The sequence below is a fragment of the Neophocaena asiaeorientalis genome, unplaced genomic scaffold, assembly GCF_003031525.2.
Source record: "Neophocaena asiaeorientalis asiaeorientalis breed wild unplaced genomic scaffold, Neophocaena_asiaeorientalis_V1.1 scaffold85, whole genome shotgun sequence".
Lineage (NCBI taxonomy): Eukaryota > Metazoa > Chordata > Mammalia > Artiodactyla > Phocoenidae > Neophocaena > Neophocaena asiaeorientalis.
Window position 1 is genome coordinate 3,423,421 of NW_020174301.1, and position 21,408 is coordinate 3,444,828.

The 21,408-nt window shown below is 38.7% G+C and overlaps 1 protein-coding gene across 8 annotated transcripts in view; it reads left to right on the forward strand.

Moving 5' to 3' along the window:
• The window catches only part of VTI1A (vesicle transport through interaction with t-SNAREs 1A), a 350,140-nt gene that overhangs the window by 195,451 nt on the left and 133,281 nt on the right, over nt 1-21,408 (forward strand). For 6 of the 8 annotated variants that reach the window (XM_024756019.1, XM_024756021.1, XM_024756024.1 and 3 more), the window contains exons 6-7: nt 271-341; nt 1,036-1,097. In XM_024756019.1, coding sequence (XP_024611787.1) covers nt 271-341; nt 1,036-1,097 — 133 coding nt within the window. Of the gene's footprint in view, nt 1-270; nt 342-1,035; nt 1,109-6,311; nt 6,543-21,408 lie in introns of those variants that run through there. The other 2 variants (XM_024756022.1, XM_024756025.1) reach the window with 2 other exon arrangements.

Sequence of the window (21,408 nt, forward strand, 5' to 3'; positions counted from 1 at the left end):
GCGGTACGCGGGCCTCTCACTGTTGTGGCCCCTCCCGTTGCAGAGCACAGGCTCCGGACACACAGGCTCAGCGGCCATGGCTCACGGGCCCAGCCGCTCTGCGGTATGTGGGATCTTCCCGGACCGGGGCACGAACCCGTGTCCCCTGCATCGGCAGGCGGACTCTCAACCACTGCGCCACCAGGGAAGCCCCCTTTTGGTACTTCTGAAGTTTTTTTTTTCATTTGCACCCAAAGTCATCTTTCCTAACTCAGATTTTCTTGTCCATAGAACAAATTGGCCAGGAGATGTTGGAAAACCTCAGTCATGACAGAGAAAAGATACAGAGAGCACGCGAAAGAGTAAGTAGAAGTGCTACAATCTTTTCACAAATTCAGTAAATGAAAAGACAAAAAAATAAATGAGTATAAGGTCTTGGACATGTGCATAGACAGTAACAATTACATTGGTGTAAGCATGTGTAAAAATGGCTAGAGTGAAAGAGGGATATAGAGTTGGGGTGAGGGGTGTGTGGGATGGAGAAGGAATAAGCTGACTCTTTATGCCTCCATCCCAGAATGCCCCCAGGTAGATATTTTATTTAACATTATATCTAAGGAGAAGATCACTGAGGAAGATTTTGTGATATGTCAGGTCTTTCAGAGCAGAAGCTAAAAATATTGATCTCATCTTCCCTCAATTCATTTTGCTTCCATTTATATCTCTAGGACTGTGTGCGTTCATAGGGTGGAAATATTAATTAATTACCAGAAATAAATTAAACTTTGTCAGCCTGTGAGACATTTGCTTTTATATCTTGTTCAAGTATCCAATTTAAAGCTCCTGGGGTTATCTAGTATATGTAATTTTCTAAATCTAAGAATTTTCAGAGCTAATGTAGGTGTCAAAAATGTACTTTAAAATATTTAAGCATTTTTTTATGAATTGGATTTTCCATCATGAAAGAAAATTGTTGTTTGCCAGTGCACTTTAAAAATAATCTAATTCCATGAAGTTTCCTTTTGTTCTGTTTTAATGCTGCTTTTCTCCTCCTAGCTTCGGGAAACAGATGCTAACTTGGGGAAAAGCTCCAGGGTTCTGACAGGGATGTTGAGAAGGTAAGAGCCAGGTAGGGACTTATTTATCTTCCTCTCTCTCTCTTACTTTTTTTTAAGTATATTTTTCATCTCATTGCAACTGGGCATGTTCCAGGCATGCAAGCTTCTGCTCTTAGTACCCTGTGTCAAGAACCTTTTGAAATGACAGAGCACTGATATTAACTCTCGTCTGGACAGGGACACACACTGAGTAACTTAGATTAGAGAGAAAGTTTGAGCTTGGGGAGTTACCTCAAGCTATGGAAGAAATTAGGGTTAGACATGAAGTATTTTTTCATAGCCTGAGGAAGGCCCCATGGCAGGAGCAGACTGATTTTATTTTCTATTTTGATAGCCTCCTTGCTGTAGAGGGAATGGTGGCCTGCAGTACCAGGAGCACACTTGGTATTAGCTTTGCCTCTGTTGCTTTGTTTTCATTTCTTTTTTAAGAGAGTCTGGGGAAACATTCTGACTTTATGTATACTTAAAAAAGATTTTTTTAATTTAAAGGGTATCTGAATAATGTGCAGTCACATGTGCGAGCAAACAAATGTTAATGTTTTATATGTGAAACTGACCTTTGATTGATGGAAGATATTTGGGAGACTATGTGAAAGTAAATGAATGCACGTAGGTAACATTCTACGTTCTGTAATTTTGCAGGGGAGTGAGAAATGTTTTCATTGTTCCGAAAATTGGGGTCGCTTTTGACTTAGGTATATGCAGCATGGAATTATTGCATTCAGAATCTACCAAATAAGACTATCATCTAGCATAACCTTCAGTTTGCAACTGTGGCTAGAAATATGAATGAGCAATGTTGAGAATCGCCTCTAGAATAGCTTAATTGGAATTTTAAAAAGAGAGTCTTGTTTATCATTGATGCTATAGTGACAGCTATTTGAAAGTAAGTACAGTCCTCTCTGATCATGTGTCCATGTATAGTCATTTGCTAAACATGTGTTTGCTGCGTTAGAGATTGATTGCATGAGAATCAATCAAAGGTATGGTCACTTAGTCTTCTATAGGCCAATGTAGCAATGTGATTCCTCTATCAGGCTCCTCAGGAGCAAGGTTAAGTTCCTGGGACACTTCCAGCCCACGCTGACACCACTCCACATGCCCCTCCTTCTCCTACACCCACAGTCCCCAATTCAAAACCATAAACCACCAAATTCTCAGATTAGGGGTAATATGTCAACGACCTAGAAAAATTCAAAACCCACAGAGAAGTGGCAATTGAAAGGAATGCTTCAGTGCATGTAAACAATAAAAAAGAAAAGAGGGAAAATTCTCTGTTGCTTCCCTGGGAGGGCCCCTACAATGTGAGCTGTAACGAATATTCTGCATATGTCTCCATTTTGTCAAATCTCATTAAAGAGTCCTCCCGCTTTATGTCAGTTGAGCTGTCCAGAAATCATTCATCATTTTTAGTGTAAAAAAAAATCATGTGGTTATTTAAATAATATCATATTAATGTTAAAGTTCAGCTGTCATTTAATGGTATGGCTTAATCAGATGTAGCATTTAGGAAAAATCGTTTATCCAGGCTCTATGTGGCTTTCAGGTTGGCAGATTCAAATAAGGATTTATGGGTTTCTAAACCAACGTATTTCTGTCCACATTTCTGCTTGATGTACCTCACCCTTTTGTGCAGGACACTGCAGACAGTTATTTCAGCAAATAACGCATCTCCTCATATTGTGTTTGAATAAATTTGCAAGTCATTTAGAGAGGGTGAAGCACAAACCACTTCTGTAACCTTTGACTGGGCTTTCTTTAGAAAAATCATACTAACAGGGTTGTTTCATAAGCCTACAGAAGAAAATTACTCTGCTGAAATCTTCTTGGGGTTCTCTTTGTAGGCAAACTCAGTCAATCACTGACTCATCTCCTTTTGGGCTCTGTCTAGGGTATGAACAGAAATAAAAATCCCCAGATGGACATCGCCTTTTGCTAGGTCTGAGCCAAGGAAACTCTTAAGTCCACCTGTGCACATTGGTAACTGTGTTTTTCACTAAGCACAACTGGGATCTTGGTATCAGCCAAGGTATCCAGGTACTTTTAATCAATGCTATAACCTGAGTCTTCGGGAACCAAATGTAGATGGTGGTTTTGGTTTAGTTTCTAATTACTATCCCACATGATATACAATTTATTTTGGACTTGGGAACAGGCAAAAATATTTTACCAACTTCTTCACTTCATTATTTTTTATTATTCCCTGGAAAAACAGTCTCTAGAAAGTGGAACCAGGGTTATGTTTCTAATAGGAAGTCTACTTACTGCTCTGATTTTGCTTCCTGTTACATCCCTCCCATTCACATGGCACTCACTTCCAGCACTGGTGGGGTTTTATTTCAGAAAGAGAAGTCACGTTATCTTACCAAAATTACATAGCTGTATCATGTGTCAACAGGTGCTTCTGATTTAAGAAAAGTTATAATATTGAAAAGTGTACTTCTCTGTATAAATGTATAAATACATACAAGAAATGAATGTCCTCTTTGTTCAGGGTAGGTGTTTACCTGCATATAACATAAGCTTCTTTATTTTCATATGATAAATTCTTTATGACCGAAGATAGTTAAGTATTCTACAATATACCAAACCAAGGAATTATTTTATTTAAAAGAAAGACTGCTGATTATTTTTAAACTTAGGTTGTTTTTAAATTTGTAAAATGAACAGGAGTGGTATATCATGGTCCCTCATTTGAGTCATTTTGCTAATATTGACTAGTCTATTGTGAAGACAGGTGAAACCAGTGTTCCATCAGTGCCAAAGTTTGTACATAATCCACCCGATTTTCTAAGGGTGGCTAAAGGTAGATAGGAAAATAAAAATGAGTAAGTGGCAGCCACTACCATTTGTGCTTTTTAATCTTTTATTAACTTCAAATGGGGTAAAAAAAAAATTTTTTTTTCCTTCCTTCCTTCCCTCCTTCCTTTCTTCCTTCTTTCTTTCCCTCCTTCCTTCCTTCCTTCCTTTCTTCCTTCCTTCTTTCCTTCCTTCCTTCTTTTCTTTTTTTCTCCTTACTCACTTCCTCAGTAAATATTCAGTAAATATACTGAATACAAGGACTTGGGGCTCCTCAAATGAAATCAGTTTGGATCCTTGCCTTCAGAGTACTTCAGTCTAGTAGAGAATATGTGCATATAAAGTGGTGCAGGGATTCATAAAAGTATCTCATTTTCAAGGAAGCTATGGAAGATTCTACAAGTCCAGTTAATCCTTACTGATCATTAAAAAGGGTGCCAGGAAAACAAAGAACCAATAGAAAATATGATTTCAGTAGCTATACAACCAGTAAGTGTGAAAACAATAGAGAAATAGAGGATGACTTACGGAATCATAAGTTTTGAAAGAAACTAAACTATGCAGAGAATATTGAGACATATCTAGTGAGAGAGCAGCTGATTCAACCTAAATAAATGTTCTTCATGTAACTGTACTATATCACCAAAAGAAAGAAAACAAAGGAAAAAACCAGTCCGTTCAAACTTATATTAGTAAAACTTGACATCAGAATGCAGATATAGCTGAAAAGTAATTTTTATTCTGTCTTGACATAAGATGAAGAGCTACCTGGGGACAAACTGTTCATTTCCTGACTCTGTAGACAGAGTTTTAAATAAAGTGGTATTCAGATAATAATGAAAATTGTCGTGAAACAAATGACCATTCATGCAATGACGGGGGTCAAAAAAAAGGATTTTTCGTTGACTTCCACAAAATTAGACTGTCATTAATTGGTTGTCTTTAAAGTGCCTCAGGTAGCACTGAGAGGCTTCAATGTTGCTCTCCTTATATATTTGCCTGTACGTGCATGTTGGTGTGTATATTTTTTCCTATACATTTGACTGGGAGGTCTTATTAGATCAAACAGTACCAGCAGGAAGTGAAAATGAAAACAGAAGTTTTCAAGATTTTCAGTCAGCAAACAAAGGACATCATGATTCTGTTTTCTTTTTGCCTCTGAAGAGTGAATAACTTATCAGTAATTGTATGTTTGTTTCTAAAAGTATCTAAAGGATCCCTTAGAAATTTGAAATTTGAAATATAATTTGAAATCTCTGTTGACATAAATTTGGAGGACATGTTACAAGTTTATGTTGACCCATTGACCACATGTATATGCTGGCAAAAGACTTATGAAAGGAAATGACATATGTAACATTTTTTAAAACTCCTTTTCTGTATGATTATCTTAATATCAAACAATTTTCTCTCTCATGCACACTACCAATATTTGCTACTAGTATTAGTATTTACACACACACACACACACACACACACACGATACAGAATAGCAGAATCACACACACAATAGCAGAACGTTTCCTTGAAAAAGTGAATTCTGCTTATCCTTCCATCATGTATGTAGTAACTTTCTTAAATAGGTAGCTGTTGAGAGGTGTTTTGTAACTAATCTATAATATAAACAAAACAGATGGGATTAAATGAAGTTGATGCAGCTATCACTATTTATACATTGTTTAATTGCAATATAATTGATTTATTATATTAGTTTCAGGTGTACTACATAGTGACTCAATATTTTTATACATTACAGAATGATTACCACAAATATAGTTACCATCTGTCACCATACAAAATTATTATAATATTATTGACTATATTCTCCATGCTGTATATTATATCCACATGACTTATTTATTTTATAACTGGAATAACTTAATCCTCTTACTACTTAATACATGTATTTTTGTTAGAGCTACTTCTGAGCCCATCTGGGGAATAACTGCCACCTATCATTGTTATCACATTTTACATTTTACACATGGTTTTGTTGCTTTGGTAGGAAGACAGGTAAAAACATCTGGAAAACTTAAATGTACTGTCAGAATGATTCCTAAGGGTAAATATATCAGAAATACCAATGCAATTTCTATAAGCAATAGTTACATAATTTTTTTATTAAACAAACTTATTCTTAAAGAAATACGCTATGACTTTTAATCTTCTTTAAAAATTCGTCCCCGCCCCCCCATTTGCCCAGGAAACATTTTGTTATATTTTAATTGTTCTTATTATGATGTCTGAAAATTCAGCAGTAGAGAGTTTTCAAGACTTGTGAGAAAAATGTCCTTGAGAATTTACTCTCCATTTTTATGCACTGCAAAGTGTCTTACATTTATCTTTTTCTCTTTTTTTCTGGTTTTCGCTTTTCTCTCTTTATGTCCTTTCTCTTTCTTGGCCTGTTTTTCCTAGCTGTGAACGTGCGTGGGCCCTGACTTGAAATTCTACAGCAGAATCGTAACCTCTAAGATACTCTTCGGTTTTCAACCACGTGCTTATTCTTTCAGAACAAAATGATTCCATTTGTTGCAGATCCTTTACACTTAGCAGATTTAGGTTCTAAGCTTAGAATAATGCTACAAAGAGAAAATTATTTTTTAAAAACCTTGGTCCTTATTGTGTGAGTAAATTTATTACCATACACTTGACTCATTGCTTTCGTCCTATGACCCCTTCAAGGCTGACATGGGTGATGTTGTTACCAAATGAAAGAACGACTTTGGTTTTCTTTATATATGTTTCTTTTTAATAACATTCTTGTAGCTTTAAACATAGAGTTTTGGTATTGTGTTAGCCATTCGAACACAGCATCTAAAGTTATCCATCAGTGATAACTCTACCAGCTGCCTTAGGTGTGTGTCTAACCCGAACCATACTTTACACACATCAGATCTAATCCTTAAGAGCCCTGTGAAGGAAGCATCGTATCCCCATTTTACAGGTGAGAATAACGATGCTTAGTGAAGTAAACTATCAATAGTCATATACATAGAAATGTACAGGATTAGACTATGAACTTAGCTGTCTCTTTTTTTTTAATTTTTTTAATTTAATTTTTTTATATGGCAGGTTCTTATTAGTCATCCATTTTATACACACCAGTGTATACATGTCAATCCCAATCTCCCAACTCATCCCACCACCACCACCACCCCCCTCCTTTCCCCAAATGGTGTCCATATGTTCGTTCTCTACATCTGTGTCTCAATTTCTGCCCTGCAAACCGGTTCATCTGTACCATTTTATAAATTCCACATATATGCGTTAATATATGATATTTGTTTTTCTCTTTCTGACTTACTTCACTCTGTATGACAGTCTCCAGATCCATCCACGTCTCTACAAATGACCCAATTTCGTTCCTTTTTATGGCTGAGTAATATTCCATTGTATATATGTACCATCTCTTCTTTATCCATTCGTCTGTTGATGGGCATTTGTGTTGCTTCCATGACCTGGCTATTGTAAATAGAGCTGCAATGAACATTGGGGTGCATGTGTCTTTTTGAATTATGGTTTTCTCTGGGTATATGCCCAGTAGTGGGATTGCTGGGTCATATGGTAATTCTATTTTTAGTTGTTTAAGGAACCTCCATACTGTTCTCCATAGTGGCTGTATCAATTTACATTCCCACCAACAGTGCAAGAGGGTTCCGTTTTCTCCACACCCTCTCAAGCTCTAGACAGTTTTACTTCTTCTTTTCCAATTTGTATTCCTTTTATTTCTTTTACTTCTCTGATTCCTGTGGCTGGGAATTCCAAAACTATGTTGAATAATAGTGGTGAGAGTGGACATCCTTGTCTTGTTCCTGATCTTAGAGGAAATGCTTTCAGTTTTTCACCATTGAGAATGATGTTTGCTGTGGGTTTGTCATATATGGCCTTTATTATGTTGAGCGAGGTTCCCTCTATGCCCACTTTCTGCAGAGTTTTTATCATAAATGAGTGTTGAATTTTGTTAAAGGCTTTTTCTCCATCTATTGAGACGATCATATGGTTTTTCTTCTTCAGTTCGTTAATATGGTGTATCACATTGATTGATTTGCGTATATTGAAGAATCCTTGCATCCCTGGGATAAATCCCACCTGATCATGGTGTATGATCCTTTTAATGTGTTGTTGGATTCTGTTTGCTAGTATTTTGTTGAGGATTTTTGCATCTTTATTCATCAGTGAGATTGGTCTGTAGTTTTCTTTTTTTTGTAGTACGTTTTTCTGGTTTTGGTATCAGGGTGATGGTGACCTCATAGAATGAGTTTGGGAGTGTTCCTTCCTCTGCAATTTTTTGGAAGAGTGTGAGAAGGATGGGTGTTAGCTCTTCTCTAAATGTTTGATAGAATTCACCTGTGAAGCCATCTGGTCCTGGACTTTTGTTTGTTGGAAGAGTTTTTATTTTTTTATTTATTTATTTTTCGGTGTGCGGGCCTCTCACTGTTGTGGCCTCTCCCGTTGCGGAGCACAGGCTCCGGACGCACAGGCTCAGTGGCCATGGCTCACGGGCCCAGCCACTCCGCGGCATGTGGGATCTTCCCGGACCGAGGCACGAACCCGTGTCCCCTGCATCGGCAGGCGGACTCAACCACTGTGCCACCAGGGAAGCCCTGTTGGAAGATTTTTAATCACAGTTTCAGTTTCGTTACTTATGATTGGTCTGTTTGTATTTTCTGTTTCTTCCTGGTTCAGTCTTGGAAGATTATACCTTTCTAAGAATTGGTCCATTTCTTCCAGGTTGTCCATTTTATTGGCATAGAGTTGCTTGTAGTAGTCTCAGGATGCTTTGTATTTTTTCGGTGTCTGTTGTAACTTCTTTTTCATTTCTAATTTTATTGATTTGAGTCCTCTCCCTCTTTTTCTTGATGAGTCTGGCTAATGGTTTATCAATTTTGTTTATCTTCTCAAAGAACCAGCTTTTAGTTTTATTGATCTTTGCTATTGTTTTCTTTGTTTCTGTTTCATTTATTTCTGCTCTGATCTTTATGATTTCTTTCCTTCTGCTAACTTTGGGTTTTGTTTGTTCTTTCTCTAGTCCCTTTAGGTGTAAGGTTAGATTGTGTATTTGAGATTTTTCTTGTTTCTTGAGGTAGGCTTGTATAGCTATAAACTTCCCTCTTAGAACTGCTTTTGCCACATCCCATAGGTTTTGGATTGTCATGTTTTCATTTTCATTTGTCTCTAGGTATTTTTTGGTTTCCTCTTTGATTACTTCAGTGATCTCTTGGTTATTTAGTAACGTATTGTTTAGCCTTCATGTGTTTGTGTTATTTACGGGTTTTTTTCCCTGTAATTGATTTCTAATCTTATCATAGCATTGTGGTCAGAAAAGATGCTTGGTATGATTTCAATTTTCTTAAATTTACTGAGACTTGATTTGTGACCCAAGATGTGATGTATCCTGAAGAATGTTCCGTGCACACTTGAGAAGAAAGTGTAATCTGCTGTTTTGGGATGGAATGTCCTATAAATATCAATTAAATCTTTCTGGTTTATTGTGTCATTTAAAGCTTGTGTTTCCTTATTAATTTTCTGTTTGGATGATCTGTCCATTGATATAAGTGAGATGTTACAGTCCCCCACTATTATTGTGTTACTGTCAATTTCCTCTTTTACAGCTGTTAGCAGTTGCCTATGTATTGAGGTGCTCCTATGTTGAGTTCATATATATTTATAATTGTTATATCTTCTTCTTGGATTGATCCCTTGATCATTATGTAGTGTCCTTCCTTGTCTCTTGTAACATTCTTTATTTTAAAGTCTATTTTATGTGATATGAGTATTGCTACCCCAGCTTTCTTTTGATTTCCATTTGCATGGAATATCTTTTTCCATCCCCTCACTTTCAGTCTGTATGTGTCCCTAGGTCTGAAGTGGGTCTCTTGTAGACAGTATATATATGGGTCTTGTTTTTGTATCCATTCAGCAAGCTGTGTCTTTTGGTTGGAGCACTTAATCCATTCACGTTAAAGGTAATTATCGATATGTATGTTCCTATTATCATTTTCTTAATTTTTCTGGGTTTGTTTTTGTAGGTCCTTTAATTCTCTTGTGTTTCCCACTTAGAGAAGTTCCTTTAGCATTTGTTGTAGATCTGGTTTGGTGGTGCTGAATTGTCTTAGCTTTTGCTTGTCTGTAAAGCTTTTGATTTCTCCATAGAATCTGAATGAGATCCTTGCTGGGTAGAGTAATATTGGTTGTAGTTTCTTCCCTTTCATCACTTTAAGTATACTATGCCCTCCCTTCTGGCTTGTAGAGTTTCTGCGGAGAAATCAGCTGTTAACCTTATGGGAGTTCCTTTGTATGTTATATGTCGTTTTTCCCTTGCTGCTTTCAATAATTTTTCTTTGTCTTTAATTTTTGCCAGTTTGATTACTGTGTTTCTCGGCGTGTTTCTCCTTGGGTTTATCCTGTATGGGACTCTCTGCACTTCCTGGACTTCGGTGGCTATTTCCTTTCCCACATTAGGGAAGTTTTCGATTATAATCTCTTGAAATATTTTCTTGGGTCCTTTCTCTCTCTCTTCTCCTTCTGGGACCCCTGTAACGCGAATGTTGTTGCGTTTAAGGTTGTCCCAGAAGTCTCTTAGGTTGTCTTCATTTCTTTTCATTCTTTTTTCTTTATTCTGTTCGGTGGCAGTGAATTCCACCATTCTGTCTTCCAGGTCACTTATCCATTCTTCTGCCTCAGTTATTCTGCTATTGATTCCTTCTAGTGTGTTTTTCATTTCAGTTATTGTATTATTCATCTCTGTTTGTTTGTTCTTTAATTCTTCTAGATCTTTGTTGAACATTTCTTGCATCTTCTCAATCTTTGCCTCCATTCTTTTTCCGAGGTCCTGGGTCATCTTCACTATCATTATTCTGAATTCTTTTTCTGGAAGGTTGCCTATCTCCACTTCATTTAATTGTTTTTCCTGGGGTTTTATCTTGTTCCTTCATCTGGTACATAGCCCTCTACCTTTTCATCTTGTCTGTCTCTCTGTGAATGTGGTTTTTGTTCCACAGGCTGCAGGATTGTAGTTATTCTTGCTTCTGCTGTCTGCCCTCTGGTGGATGAGGCTATCAAAGAGGCTTGTGGAAGTTTCCTGATGGGAGGGCCTGGTGGTGGGTAGAGCTGGCTGTTGCTCTGGTGGGCAGAGCTCAGTAAAACTTTAATCCACTTGTCTACTGATGGTTGGGGCTGGGTCCCCTCCCTGTTGGTTGTTTGGCCTGAGGCGACCCAACACTAGAGCCTACCCAGACTCTTAGGTGGGGCTAATGGCAGACTCTGGGAGGGCTCACACCAAGGCATACTTCCCAGAACTTCTGCTGCCAGTGTCCTTGTCCTCACTGTGAGACAGAGCCACCCCCCCCCCACCTCTGCAGCAGACCCTCCAGCACTAGCAGGTAGGTCTGCTTCTGTCTCCTATGGGGTCCCTGCTCCTTCCCCTGGGTCCCGATGCGCATACTACTTTGTGTGTGTCCTCCAGGAGTGGAGTCTGTGTTTCCCCCAGTCCTGTTGAAGTCCTGCAATCAGATCCCACTAGCCTTCAAAGTCTGATTCTCTAGGAATTCCTACTCCCGTTGCCAGACCCACAGGTTGGGAAGCCTGACGTGGGGCTCAGAACCTTCACTCCAGTGGGTGGGCTTCTGTGGTGTAAGTGTTCTCCAGTCTGTGAGTCACCCACCCAGCAGTCATGGGATTTGATTTCACTGTGATTGTGCCCCTCCTATCATCTCATTGCGGCTTCTCCTTTGTCTTTGGATGTGGGGTATCTTTTTTGGTGAGTTCCAGTGTCTTCCTGTCAGTGATTGTTCAGCAGTTAGTTGTGATTTCAGTGCTCTTGGAAGACAGAGTGAGAGCATGTCCTTCTACTCCACCATCTTGAACCAGTCTTCTTTAATTTATTTATTTTTGTCTGCGTTGCGTCTTCATTGCTGTGCACGGGCTTTCTCTAGTGGTGTTGAGTGGGGGCTACTCTTCGTTGCAGTGCGCGGGCCTCTCACTGCGGTGGCTTCTCTTGTTGCGGAGCATGGGCTCCAGGCGCATGGGCTTCAGCAGTTGTGGCACGCAGGCTCAGTAGTTGTGGCTCATGGGCTCTAAAGCGCCAGCTCAGCAGTTGTGGCGCACGGGCTTTGTTGCTCCGCGGCATGTGGGATCTTTCTGGACCAGGGCTCGAACCCATGTCCCCTGCATTGGCAGGCGGATTCCCAACCACTGCACCACCAGGGAAGCCCTAGCTATCTCTTTTGAATGCACTACACCAAAGTTTCTCAGAGTCAGTTTTCACTAACTAGTAGTGAAATGAGAAGGGTTAAAACAAACTAGTGAGTTTTCATTATGCCAATTGTTACTGTTATCTGCTCTCTTTGTCATGATTCCATTTCTTCTGTAAAATAATTGTGATAGTCAACAATTTCCTTAAAATAGTCCATTGTTACAGCAAATGGAAAAGGAAATCTTTGGAAGGACTAAACATTAGCAATCAGTTTTCCCACCTTTCCCCCCTCTCCCCACAGTTTACTGGTCTGGGAAATTCAGAATTTTAGGAGCCGTTATTCTACACCACACTCTATCTTTTAATAACAAAAACCACTGCTACGCATGCACTCACCGATACCTCCTAGGTAGCAGTCACTGTTTTAGACACTTGGCATACATTATCTTGTTTCATCTTCATGACATCTCTGTAAGGCAGATACCATTACTCCCATTTTAAGAAATAAGGAACTTCTGTTAAATATTATCCAGCTCTGTAGAAGAGGTCTGCCTCCAGAAACTGTTTTTCCTACCGTGCTGGACTGTTACCCTTCTTCTATAGAGAATTAGTAGCCTCAGAGAGTCAGACAACCATTCTGGATGGTTCTTGAAAACAATGAACAAACCCTTACTACATCCCACTATTTTGGATCGGTCCCCATTAATCTGTGATCTGATGTTTTAGACCTGGAACCTCATGTAGCAGATGGACACACGGACTGAGAGCAGTTACCTCAGAAAAATCCAAGGCTTTTACTAAAAAGGGGAATAAATCCTGGGTGGGCAAAAACAACAGCTGTTATCTTAAGAATGTTTCAGGTGAACTTTTATCTCTACTCTGGCTCTCAGGTGAACTACCCCTCTCTTCATCAAGCCTTCATCAGTCTCCCAGCCAGAAACAAACTGTCTTTGCTCTGATCCTTCAGGGGAGTTTGTATTTCTCACAAGACTCTAACATCTTCTGCTTTGCATCGTGTGCATTGTAGTTAGTTATTAATGACCAAGTCTTTATTTTCTTCTAGATCTTTTTTATCCCCTCCCTCATCCCCCAAGGGACTTTATATGGTTCCCCACAGTGTTGTGCAACCAGCTGAAATAAATAGGGGAGGATATCCAAGTAAAAGAGAAAGCAAACGCAGGAATCGCGTTACTCCCCCCAAAGCATGGACTGTCAACAAATGCCTGTGCAAATATCCAGACAGGTGGAAAATGTCCTACCTGAAAGCAAAGCAGGAGACACAGGCAGAGGGCCCACGGTGTTAGATAAAGTGAAAGTAACCTTTAGTTGAGGTCAAGCATAGCCTTCCATGCTGCTGAGACAGGCCTTGATAGACTGGTTACTGGGAGGGGGTGACAGTTCTCATGTCAGATCCCTGTCTGGAGGGGAATGAGGAGTTTCCGTGTGACCAGTTGTCTTAGGGGTCCTCAGGTCTGGAATGTAAGCCGCTGGCGGTCAGGAGCCTCATTGCATTTAGCACAGGGCCACGCTTCCCCGGCCTGGGCCTGGTCAATGAATGGTCTTTGGAAGAATGGCTAAGAATAGTTTCAAAGTTGCTGTCTAGGTTCTTGGATGTAATTTAGTTGAAACCCCTTGGCTGCAATGTAAACATGTTCTTTCAAAGATAAAATAAGTAACTTAACAATAACAGACTATTTTTGTCCATTATTTAATCACAATGGAAAAACATCTTATATTTTCCTTGGTTGTGAGCCACAGTTTGAGCTAATTCGCAAATTACCTTTCTTTTATGATTTTCCCTTTTTTCCCCAGGAAACATGTCATCCTTTAATGCAATGTAGAATATGAAGGGTGCACGTCACCTTCACCATCAACACTTCCTTTGAATGCAGACTTGAGCTCTTAAGTGGAAGCAGGGAGCCCTAGGCCTTCCTTATAAACAAGTAATGGAGCCCTCGACCCCCCTTGTAAAGGGCTATTTGTTAACATATACCATCACCAACCAACATTTTACAGTTCCATGCCCTCACACCGTTACACCACTGTCTGCTCCATGGTAAGCTGAGGGAGGTCTTTGGCCATCTGTTTCATTAAATACCAGAGGCAGTGAACGGTATCTGAACTTTATAAAGCAAGTGTCCAGGCTTCCCGCTTCACCAGTCTCCCCCTTCCTCTTCTGCTGCCACTGCTGCCGCCACTACCACCGCCGCCGCCGCCATATTTTTTTTGTTTGAACGCTCACATTGTAAATTAGTGTATTCACACATCAATTTTAAAAGGCTCACTGTGTTATAAGATGGGACAAAGCGAGCTCAGTAACAGCTCGTGCACAGTGCAGGTGGTCGAGCTAGCTGCTCCCTAGATCAAAAGTCAAACAACTGTGAATCTTCTTTTGAAAGTGCAGTTAGGGAGACAAGGCGAGGCTTATCTGCACAAACAAGAATGAGTTATAGATATACATCGCAAATGCAGGAGGACAAAAAGGGGTTTCATAATCTTGCAGGATAAGAAAACCTTCTAATGCTGAAAATTCTGAGGGCATCTCTGGAATATGTAGCCACTTTTTTCTTTCTTTCTTTCTTTTTCTTTTCTTTCTTTTTTTTTTTTTTTTTTTTCTTTTTTTTTTTTTTTTTTTTTTTTTTTTTTTTTTTTTTGTAAAATTAGTCTTTTATTGTGTGGCAATTGGTAATTATTATTTATACTTTGGTGCTGTTCCTAAAGTAGCTAAGTTTTTTTTTTTAAGCCACATTGGGGGCAGGAAATAGCTCCCCTTTCATGGCTGTATTTTATTTTTCAGCAGCATTTAAGGACAGACTCCTATTTATACCACACAAGCAGTTTTGTCTGTTGTAAACAAAGTAAGTGGCTGGGAATTGTGCTTTCCCAGAAATGTTTTCCAGGGAAGCCATAATAAGAAACAACTGTGTACATCTTGAGATTTTTGTCATCTAGGTATTAAGAAAGAATTCTTTGCATTCATGGAAACAAAAAAGAAAGAAAACACTGTTTATAAAGAAAGATGTTCAATATCCAGAAATGTAATTAAAATATTTCTTAAACTGCAAAAGTTGGCCACCTTACTAGTAGTAATTGAGGTTGTTTTCTTTTCTTTTTTTTAATTATCTCTAACATTTTTTTCACAAAGTAGTAGCTGAAATGACAGGAGGCGTTTTCTTTTTTTAACCTCAATATGCTATTTAAAAAGTTAGTGGCTTCTTTTGTAAAATTATGTGAAGAACTTTGGAACTGAAGTATGAATATCAATGGAAAAAATGCAACAATGGTAAATTTTATGAAAAATTTTAAAAGAGCATTGAAGAGGCTTAGAATTATGAAAGAACAGCATAGTTTCTTATATAATTATAGATTACATAGGAAAAAGCCACTCTCCATCTTCTGATATCTTAATGATTTCATGATGAAAAAAAAGAAACCTATCAGCTTTTCAATTCTCAAATCAGTCAAAGGTGTCTGAATCAGGTCCCCAAGGACTTTCATAAAACCATGCTCTCTGTCTCAGAGTGTAAGGCAGTGATCCCTATCCTAGGGTGGGTTTCACAGAGTCTCTGAACCACTGGAGTTTCCTGAAAATATTTGTGTATGTGTGTATATGCATCATTCTGAGAATTTTCCATAAAATTTTCTAAATAGTCCACAACCAACTCCAAAAAAGTTGAGAAACGAGATATTGTCACAAAACTGTGTACCATGTCTTAGCTAAAAACCACTTAAGTACTTTGATATTCTGGCTTATTTGAAATGTATTGGTCTACAAGAAACACTTATTTTGAATTTTCTGCAAAGTTTAACAAGAAACTTTTCAGGAATGCTTTCTTTGGGAAATCAGATCATTTATCAAAATTAAGTCCTTAGAGACAGTCAGAACAAGTAAAATATATATAGGGCCTTATAGTTTGTAAGGCACATTCACATATATTATTTCATTTAATGTAACCTTCATAAGAAGTCTGTGATTTGGTATCGTCATTATTATCCTTATGTTATAGATAATTGAGACCTACAAAAGTTGAGTCTTGCCCAAGGTCATTCCACCAAGATGGAGCAAAGTTGGACCAATACCCTGGTATTAGCCTCAGAAACCATGTTTTTAGCAGCCTCTTAACAGCAGTATCCTCAACAGCAAATATTTAATGTTTACTGTGTCAAAGGGAATCCGTCAGTCATCAGAGATTCAACAAACTCAAAACTTTACTCCTAGGTACCTTAATATTTTTAAGAAACAACAATACATAGTAACTTGTGCTGTACGGTCAGTGAGAGATAAAATGGTAAGTGGGGGACAAGAAGAAGAAATCCCTGGGGCCCACGGTCAGGTAAGACTTTATAGAGGAGATGGCAGGTACCTGGCCTAAAAGTTACTGCCTGATTCTTAAGCCACACGTGGGGTAATGCCGCTTCCCTTTTTATGGCAGCCTCAAGGTAATAACTTCCAGCAGCAGAATTTGAATTGGGGGCAGGAGGATGTGTTAGAAACCTCTGTTTGGCCACAACTGTGTTGAGGGTATATAGGAAGTTAACAACTTGTAACTGCATCTGCTTATAAAGTAAATATGATCCAAAGTCTTCTTGATAATTTTTTTTTAATTGCAGTGGAGTTTAAGATTTTCTTCAAATAAGTAAGAAAGGCTTGAAGTCACCTCAGTAGTTCTAATTATAAACAAATATGAAAAACCTTTTCACACATTTTATTTACCCCAATTTTAGAAAGATACTGAGAACTTTCATACCCTTGACTAAAATTATGTATTTATAAAATTTTATAGTCTTTGAAATTATACTGCATATTAACTATACCTTCTATATGTGTGATTCGTGAATAGACGCAAAGAATGTTGGCAAAGTACATGAACTATTGTGGCACGTTAATTAGTTGATAAGTGTATCACTTTAAAACACTGAATTTTTTCGTATATTCCAGTTAAATCTTTGTCATCAAATGTGTTTATAGAGGTTTAGTTAGTAGCAAACTCGCCCAGCCAATAAAGAAAAGCATTCATTTTCTGTTCTGTATAAGTGATCTGAAACCATAGCCTTTAGGTCTTTTAATCTGTCTGTTCAAGGCCAAGCTATTTATATGGATAATTTTTAAAGCTTCTGTATAAAGAAAACAAGAACATTTTATTTATTCACTGGGGTTTTTAATGTGCCTTGAAATTGCATAGATAAAGTATTTTCTGGCTCATGGATCTAGAGAAGATAAAAGGTCTCCTATTTTATAAGGCTTTATGTAAGCTTTTCAAATGTACAGTTTTCTTATGGCTAGAATTTTTTAAATAAAACATTATTTCACTATTACAATTGGAGTTTAATGTGGGCATCTTTTTCCTTCCCGGAATTGCATGTTAAATTATGTGTTTAAGACCGTTTTTATAGCATTTTTACCTCCTGGATTTTGATAATTCTCATGTTGGAGAAATTAATTTACCAATCCTCATTTTTAGTATTGGGCAACTATTTAATACGACTAGGAGTGGAAAACCCAAAAATCAGATTTAAGAGGCAGAGTGAAAGGTATAACTTACTTTTGCAGCATATTGGTCTGAGGACGAAAAATTATTTACCTCCCCCTCCTTAAGAATTTTTGCTGAGGCTGGTAGACCGAAAAGGAAAAGAAGAGGCATTTTTTTTTAAAGTCTGGGGCAACTGGCTTCAGACCAGATTCTAGGTGAACATTAGCTGCTGTTAGCTCTGCCATGTCAGGGCCAAGAAACAGCTTTCCCTGGCTGGAGCATTCCCAAGCTATCATGGCCATCAGACAGGTGGGGAATAAATATTGTAGAATGGTGGGACATTTGAAGAGCAAGCTCCTGATCCCCGGGACTCAATTTGGACAAGCTTCAATTGGAGCAAACAGGTGTTCCTGGGAGGAACTGTCCTCAGGTGGCTGGGGGTGTGCCATTCTTTCACACACATAAAAAGTTCCCTTTCCCTCTGCCCGCAGGAAAATTAGAATTAACTACAGCTTTTTCTTTTGAAATGGAAAAAGAGAAATAAAAATATGGTACCAGGTTTTGGCTCCAACTGGATTTCCATGGAGCATGTAATCTATGATGAATGATGAGAATTCTGGAAGCAAAGCATCCTTGCAATTTTTAACATTGGAGATGCCATAAACACTGAATGAATGCAAATAATCTTTTTACCCATGGCTGTACCTATATAAGATGGAGTAGTCTTTCCTTCTGTTATTCATTTGTTCATTCACCATATATTTCATGAGCACTTGCAATTTTCTAAACACTAGGCTAAGTGCTGGGCATAGAGTATAAGACAGAAAAAGACCCTGCCCTCCAGGGACTTAGCCTAAATTGTAGTAATAGTAATTGGTTGGAACATGAAAATGAACCTAAATAGTCTTTGGGAAACTGTGCATTGAAAGTACTTGCTGGCATCAGAAAGATTTTTTTTTTTTTTTCTGTAATGCCACCACATTGAGGATATGACTAACATTTTATTTGGGGGTCATTCTTTTTAAATCAACTTTTGCTATAAAACATAAAATAGAAATACTAAAGAAAAACTTTAAAAGAAAAAAGTTGTTTTTAATCCCTCTTCCTAGAAACAAGCTACTCTGTTGATACAAGTATTTCCCTCCAGTCTTTCCGTCATGATCCATGTATATTGCTCTTCTCACTTAATATTGTATCTTAAATGTATTTCTAAATGTCCACATCTTCATGATTATATTTTTCCTAGTTAAAAATTTAATGAAAGTTTTAACAAACCTCTTATTTTGTAAAGAAAAAGAAGAAAGAAAGAAGAGAAACAAGTATCAAGAAACAGGAAGAGGGCTTCCCTGGTGGCGCAGTGGTTGAGAGTCCGCCTGCCGATGCAGGGTACACAGGTTCGTGCCCCGGTCCGGGAAGATCCCACATGCCGCGGAGCGGCTGGGCCCATGAGTCATGGCCACTGAGCCTGCGCGTCCGGAGCCTGTGCTCCGCAATGGGAGAGGCCACAGCAGTGAGAGGCCCGCGTACCGCAAAAAAAAAGAAACAGGAAGAAAGTAACCATAATCACACTGACGAAAGGTAGCACCAAAATCACACTGGTGAAAGGTAGCATATTTCATTCCAGTATTTTTCTCTGTAAATATTAATTCCACTGATGGTTCTATGAAATCTCTTCTTTATCTCACCCATCACTTCATCTTTTACCCTTTTATCTTTTTTAAATATCACAGGTTTTACTTTACAGTTTTCTGCCCTTCACTTGATAAAGGCTATTCTCTCTTACTGTTTTTATTGAAAATGCCAAACAAACTTCAAAAACATGTATAGGTTTCTTTATCACATAATTTTCAGAATTGCGTTCTTCCTCTGAAGCTTTAGGATGTCATTTCCTTTTCTTTGTTCTATAGGATCTTTTTTGCCACTGTCTTCATATTGTTTTGAATTTTTATTTGGTTTGGTTAGTTTTTAAAACCTCTTCTTGGATCTGCAAATGAATGGCAACTTTATATGATCAACTCTGTCGAGAGATAGCCCTCTGTCTCCAGACTGTCTTCATGGGAAGGAAATGGGGCTTCTTCCTTCCCCCACTCCTTGACTCTGGCACGAAAAATGTCCAACCCTTGTGTGTACAACTGTCATCTCCTTCACATGTTTACCTTCCACCACTGCATGCAAACACACTTTACTTATGAAGGCCGCACTTCCCAGGATTCACCATACCTTCCTTGCCAATCACTGCCCAGTATTGATTTATTGTTTTCCTGGGAACTGTCATTTCTTACTGGCTATAGAAAAGAAATAAGATGAGGAGTGTGGAAAAGGAGGAATGACTACAGCAGTCCACATGCCTCCTAAGTGGCAGCATCCACTCATAAGAGAGACAGATACCCGGTTTCTAGTTGTAACAGAACTCACATCTTCTACCTAGTAGCAGACTTTGTGAGAGGTGGGCTACTGCTTTACATTTCTCAGCCCAGTTCACTTTTTGTAGCTGTAGAAAATCCTTCCAGGTTGTGGCAATTTGTGATGTCAGTTTTGGTGTCGTAAACTATTGTCATCTTTTAGTTTTTCATTCCAATTTAATGGTCACTTTGATAGATGCAGCATCAGGAGCCATCAAGCAGGCGCCATTTTAAACCAGAAACTGTGGGTGATCTTTAAAATTGCCCTACATAAGGGGACCATATAAACCATTTCTCTAGCTCAACCCTTGAGCCTGTTACGCCTGGGTGGTCTTGTTTTAACTGTTACTGTTTAATTATTGATTACTTACTGACACCAAGCATGGAAGCCTTAGGGAAAATGAAATCCCATGTGCCAGTTTCTTTAGATGAATCTTCTTTGAGGTTTAAGTGTCCCTCTAAGTAACATAGTGAGGCTGGATTTAGGGGGTCATTCCAAATACTGCCTGGCAGGGTCAGCCGTGGCATCTATATTCATTGATGGAGTCTACTGATACATCTGGAAAACGAGGCATGTCTGCCTGTGCTTCATATCATGACAGCCTCATACAAGCCCATCTACTGTAGGCCAGGCATCCTTACATTTCCATACTCCCCATTTCCCTTCTCTGTCCCTCCTGGGAGAAAGTCAACTCTCCAACAATAACAATGACTTACCAACAGGAACCAACTTCCCCTATTAATGCTCCTATCCTGGAAGCATTTATTAGGAAAATGGTAATTCACTCCACAAATACGTGCAAGGAACTTTGCTGGGTATATAAGGATGGAGGATGACTCTTGCCAATGACTCTTCTTGCAGAAGAAGCACCACCTCAAATGGATGGTGATCAGAAACCTCATGCACAGTTGGGAGTGGAGACGATTGCCAGCTTGGAGGAATCAGGATGAGTTTCATGGATGACACAGCATTTGTAGTGGCCCTTGAAAGAGGGGTGAGATTTACCCAGGCAAAGTTAAGAGATTCCAGACCAAGAAAGCAGCACAAACAAGAGGGAAGTAGCATCTTTCAAGGCAGGCATAGCAGATAATTCAGATCAGCTCTTTGTTGTCAACTCTGCGATTTTTGCCTTTTGTTTTCTGAGGCTCCCATTCTAACAGTAGATTGGGTCAGCTCACAGCACACTTGCAGTTATGCACAGCTGTCATCTCCCTCCCAGCTTTACCCCCCACTGGAGAGACAAAAGCTTGACTGAGTGATAGAGGCCTGAAAATCTAGGGTCCACTTTTTCTTGTCATTATTATTCTTTTATTGAGCACCTACTATGTACTCTGGGCAGAATGAACCTTATGAAAGGACCAAGTTCTTTCACTGTTTTCAGGTAGCCCGTTGCTATGTTTCCTTTTGCAAGTTCTTATTTCCTCTTCAACATCACCAGTTTCAC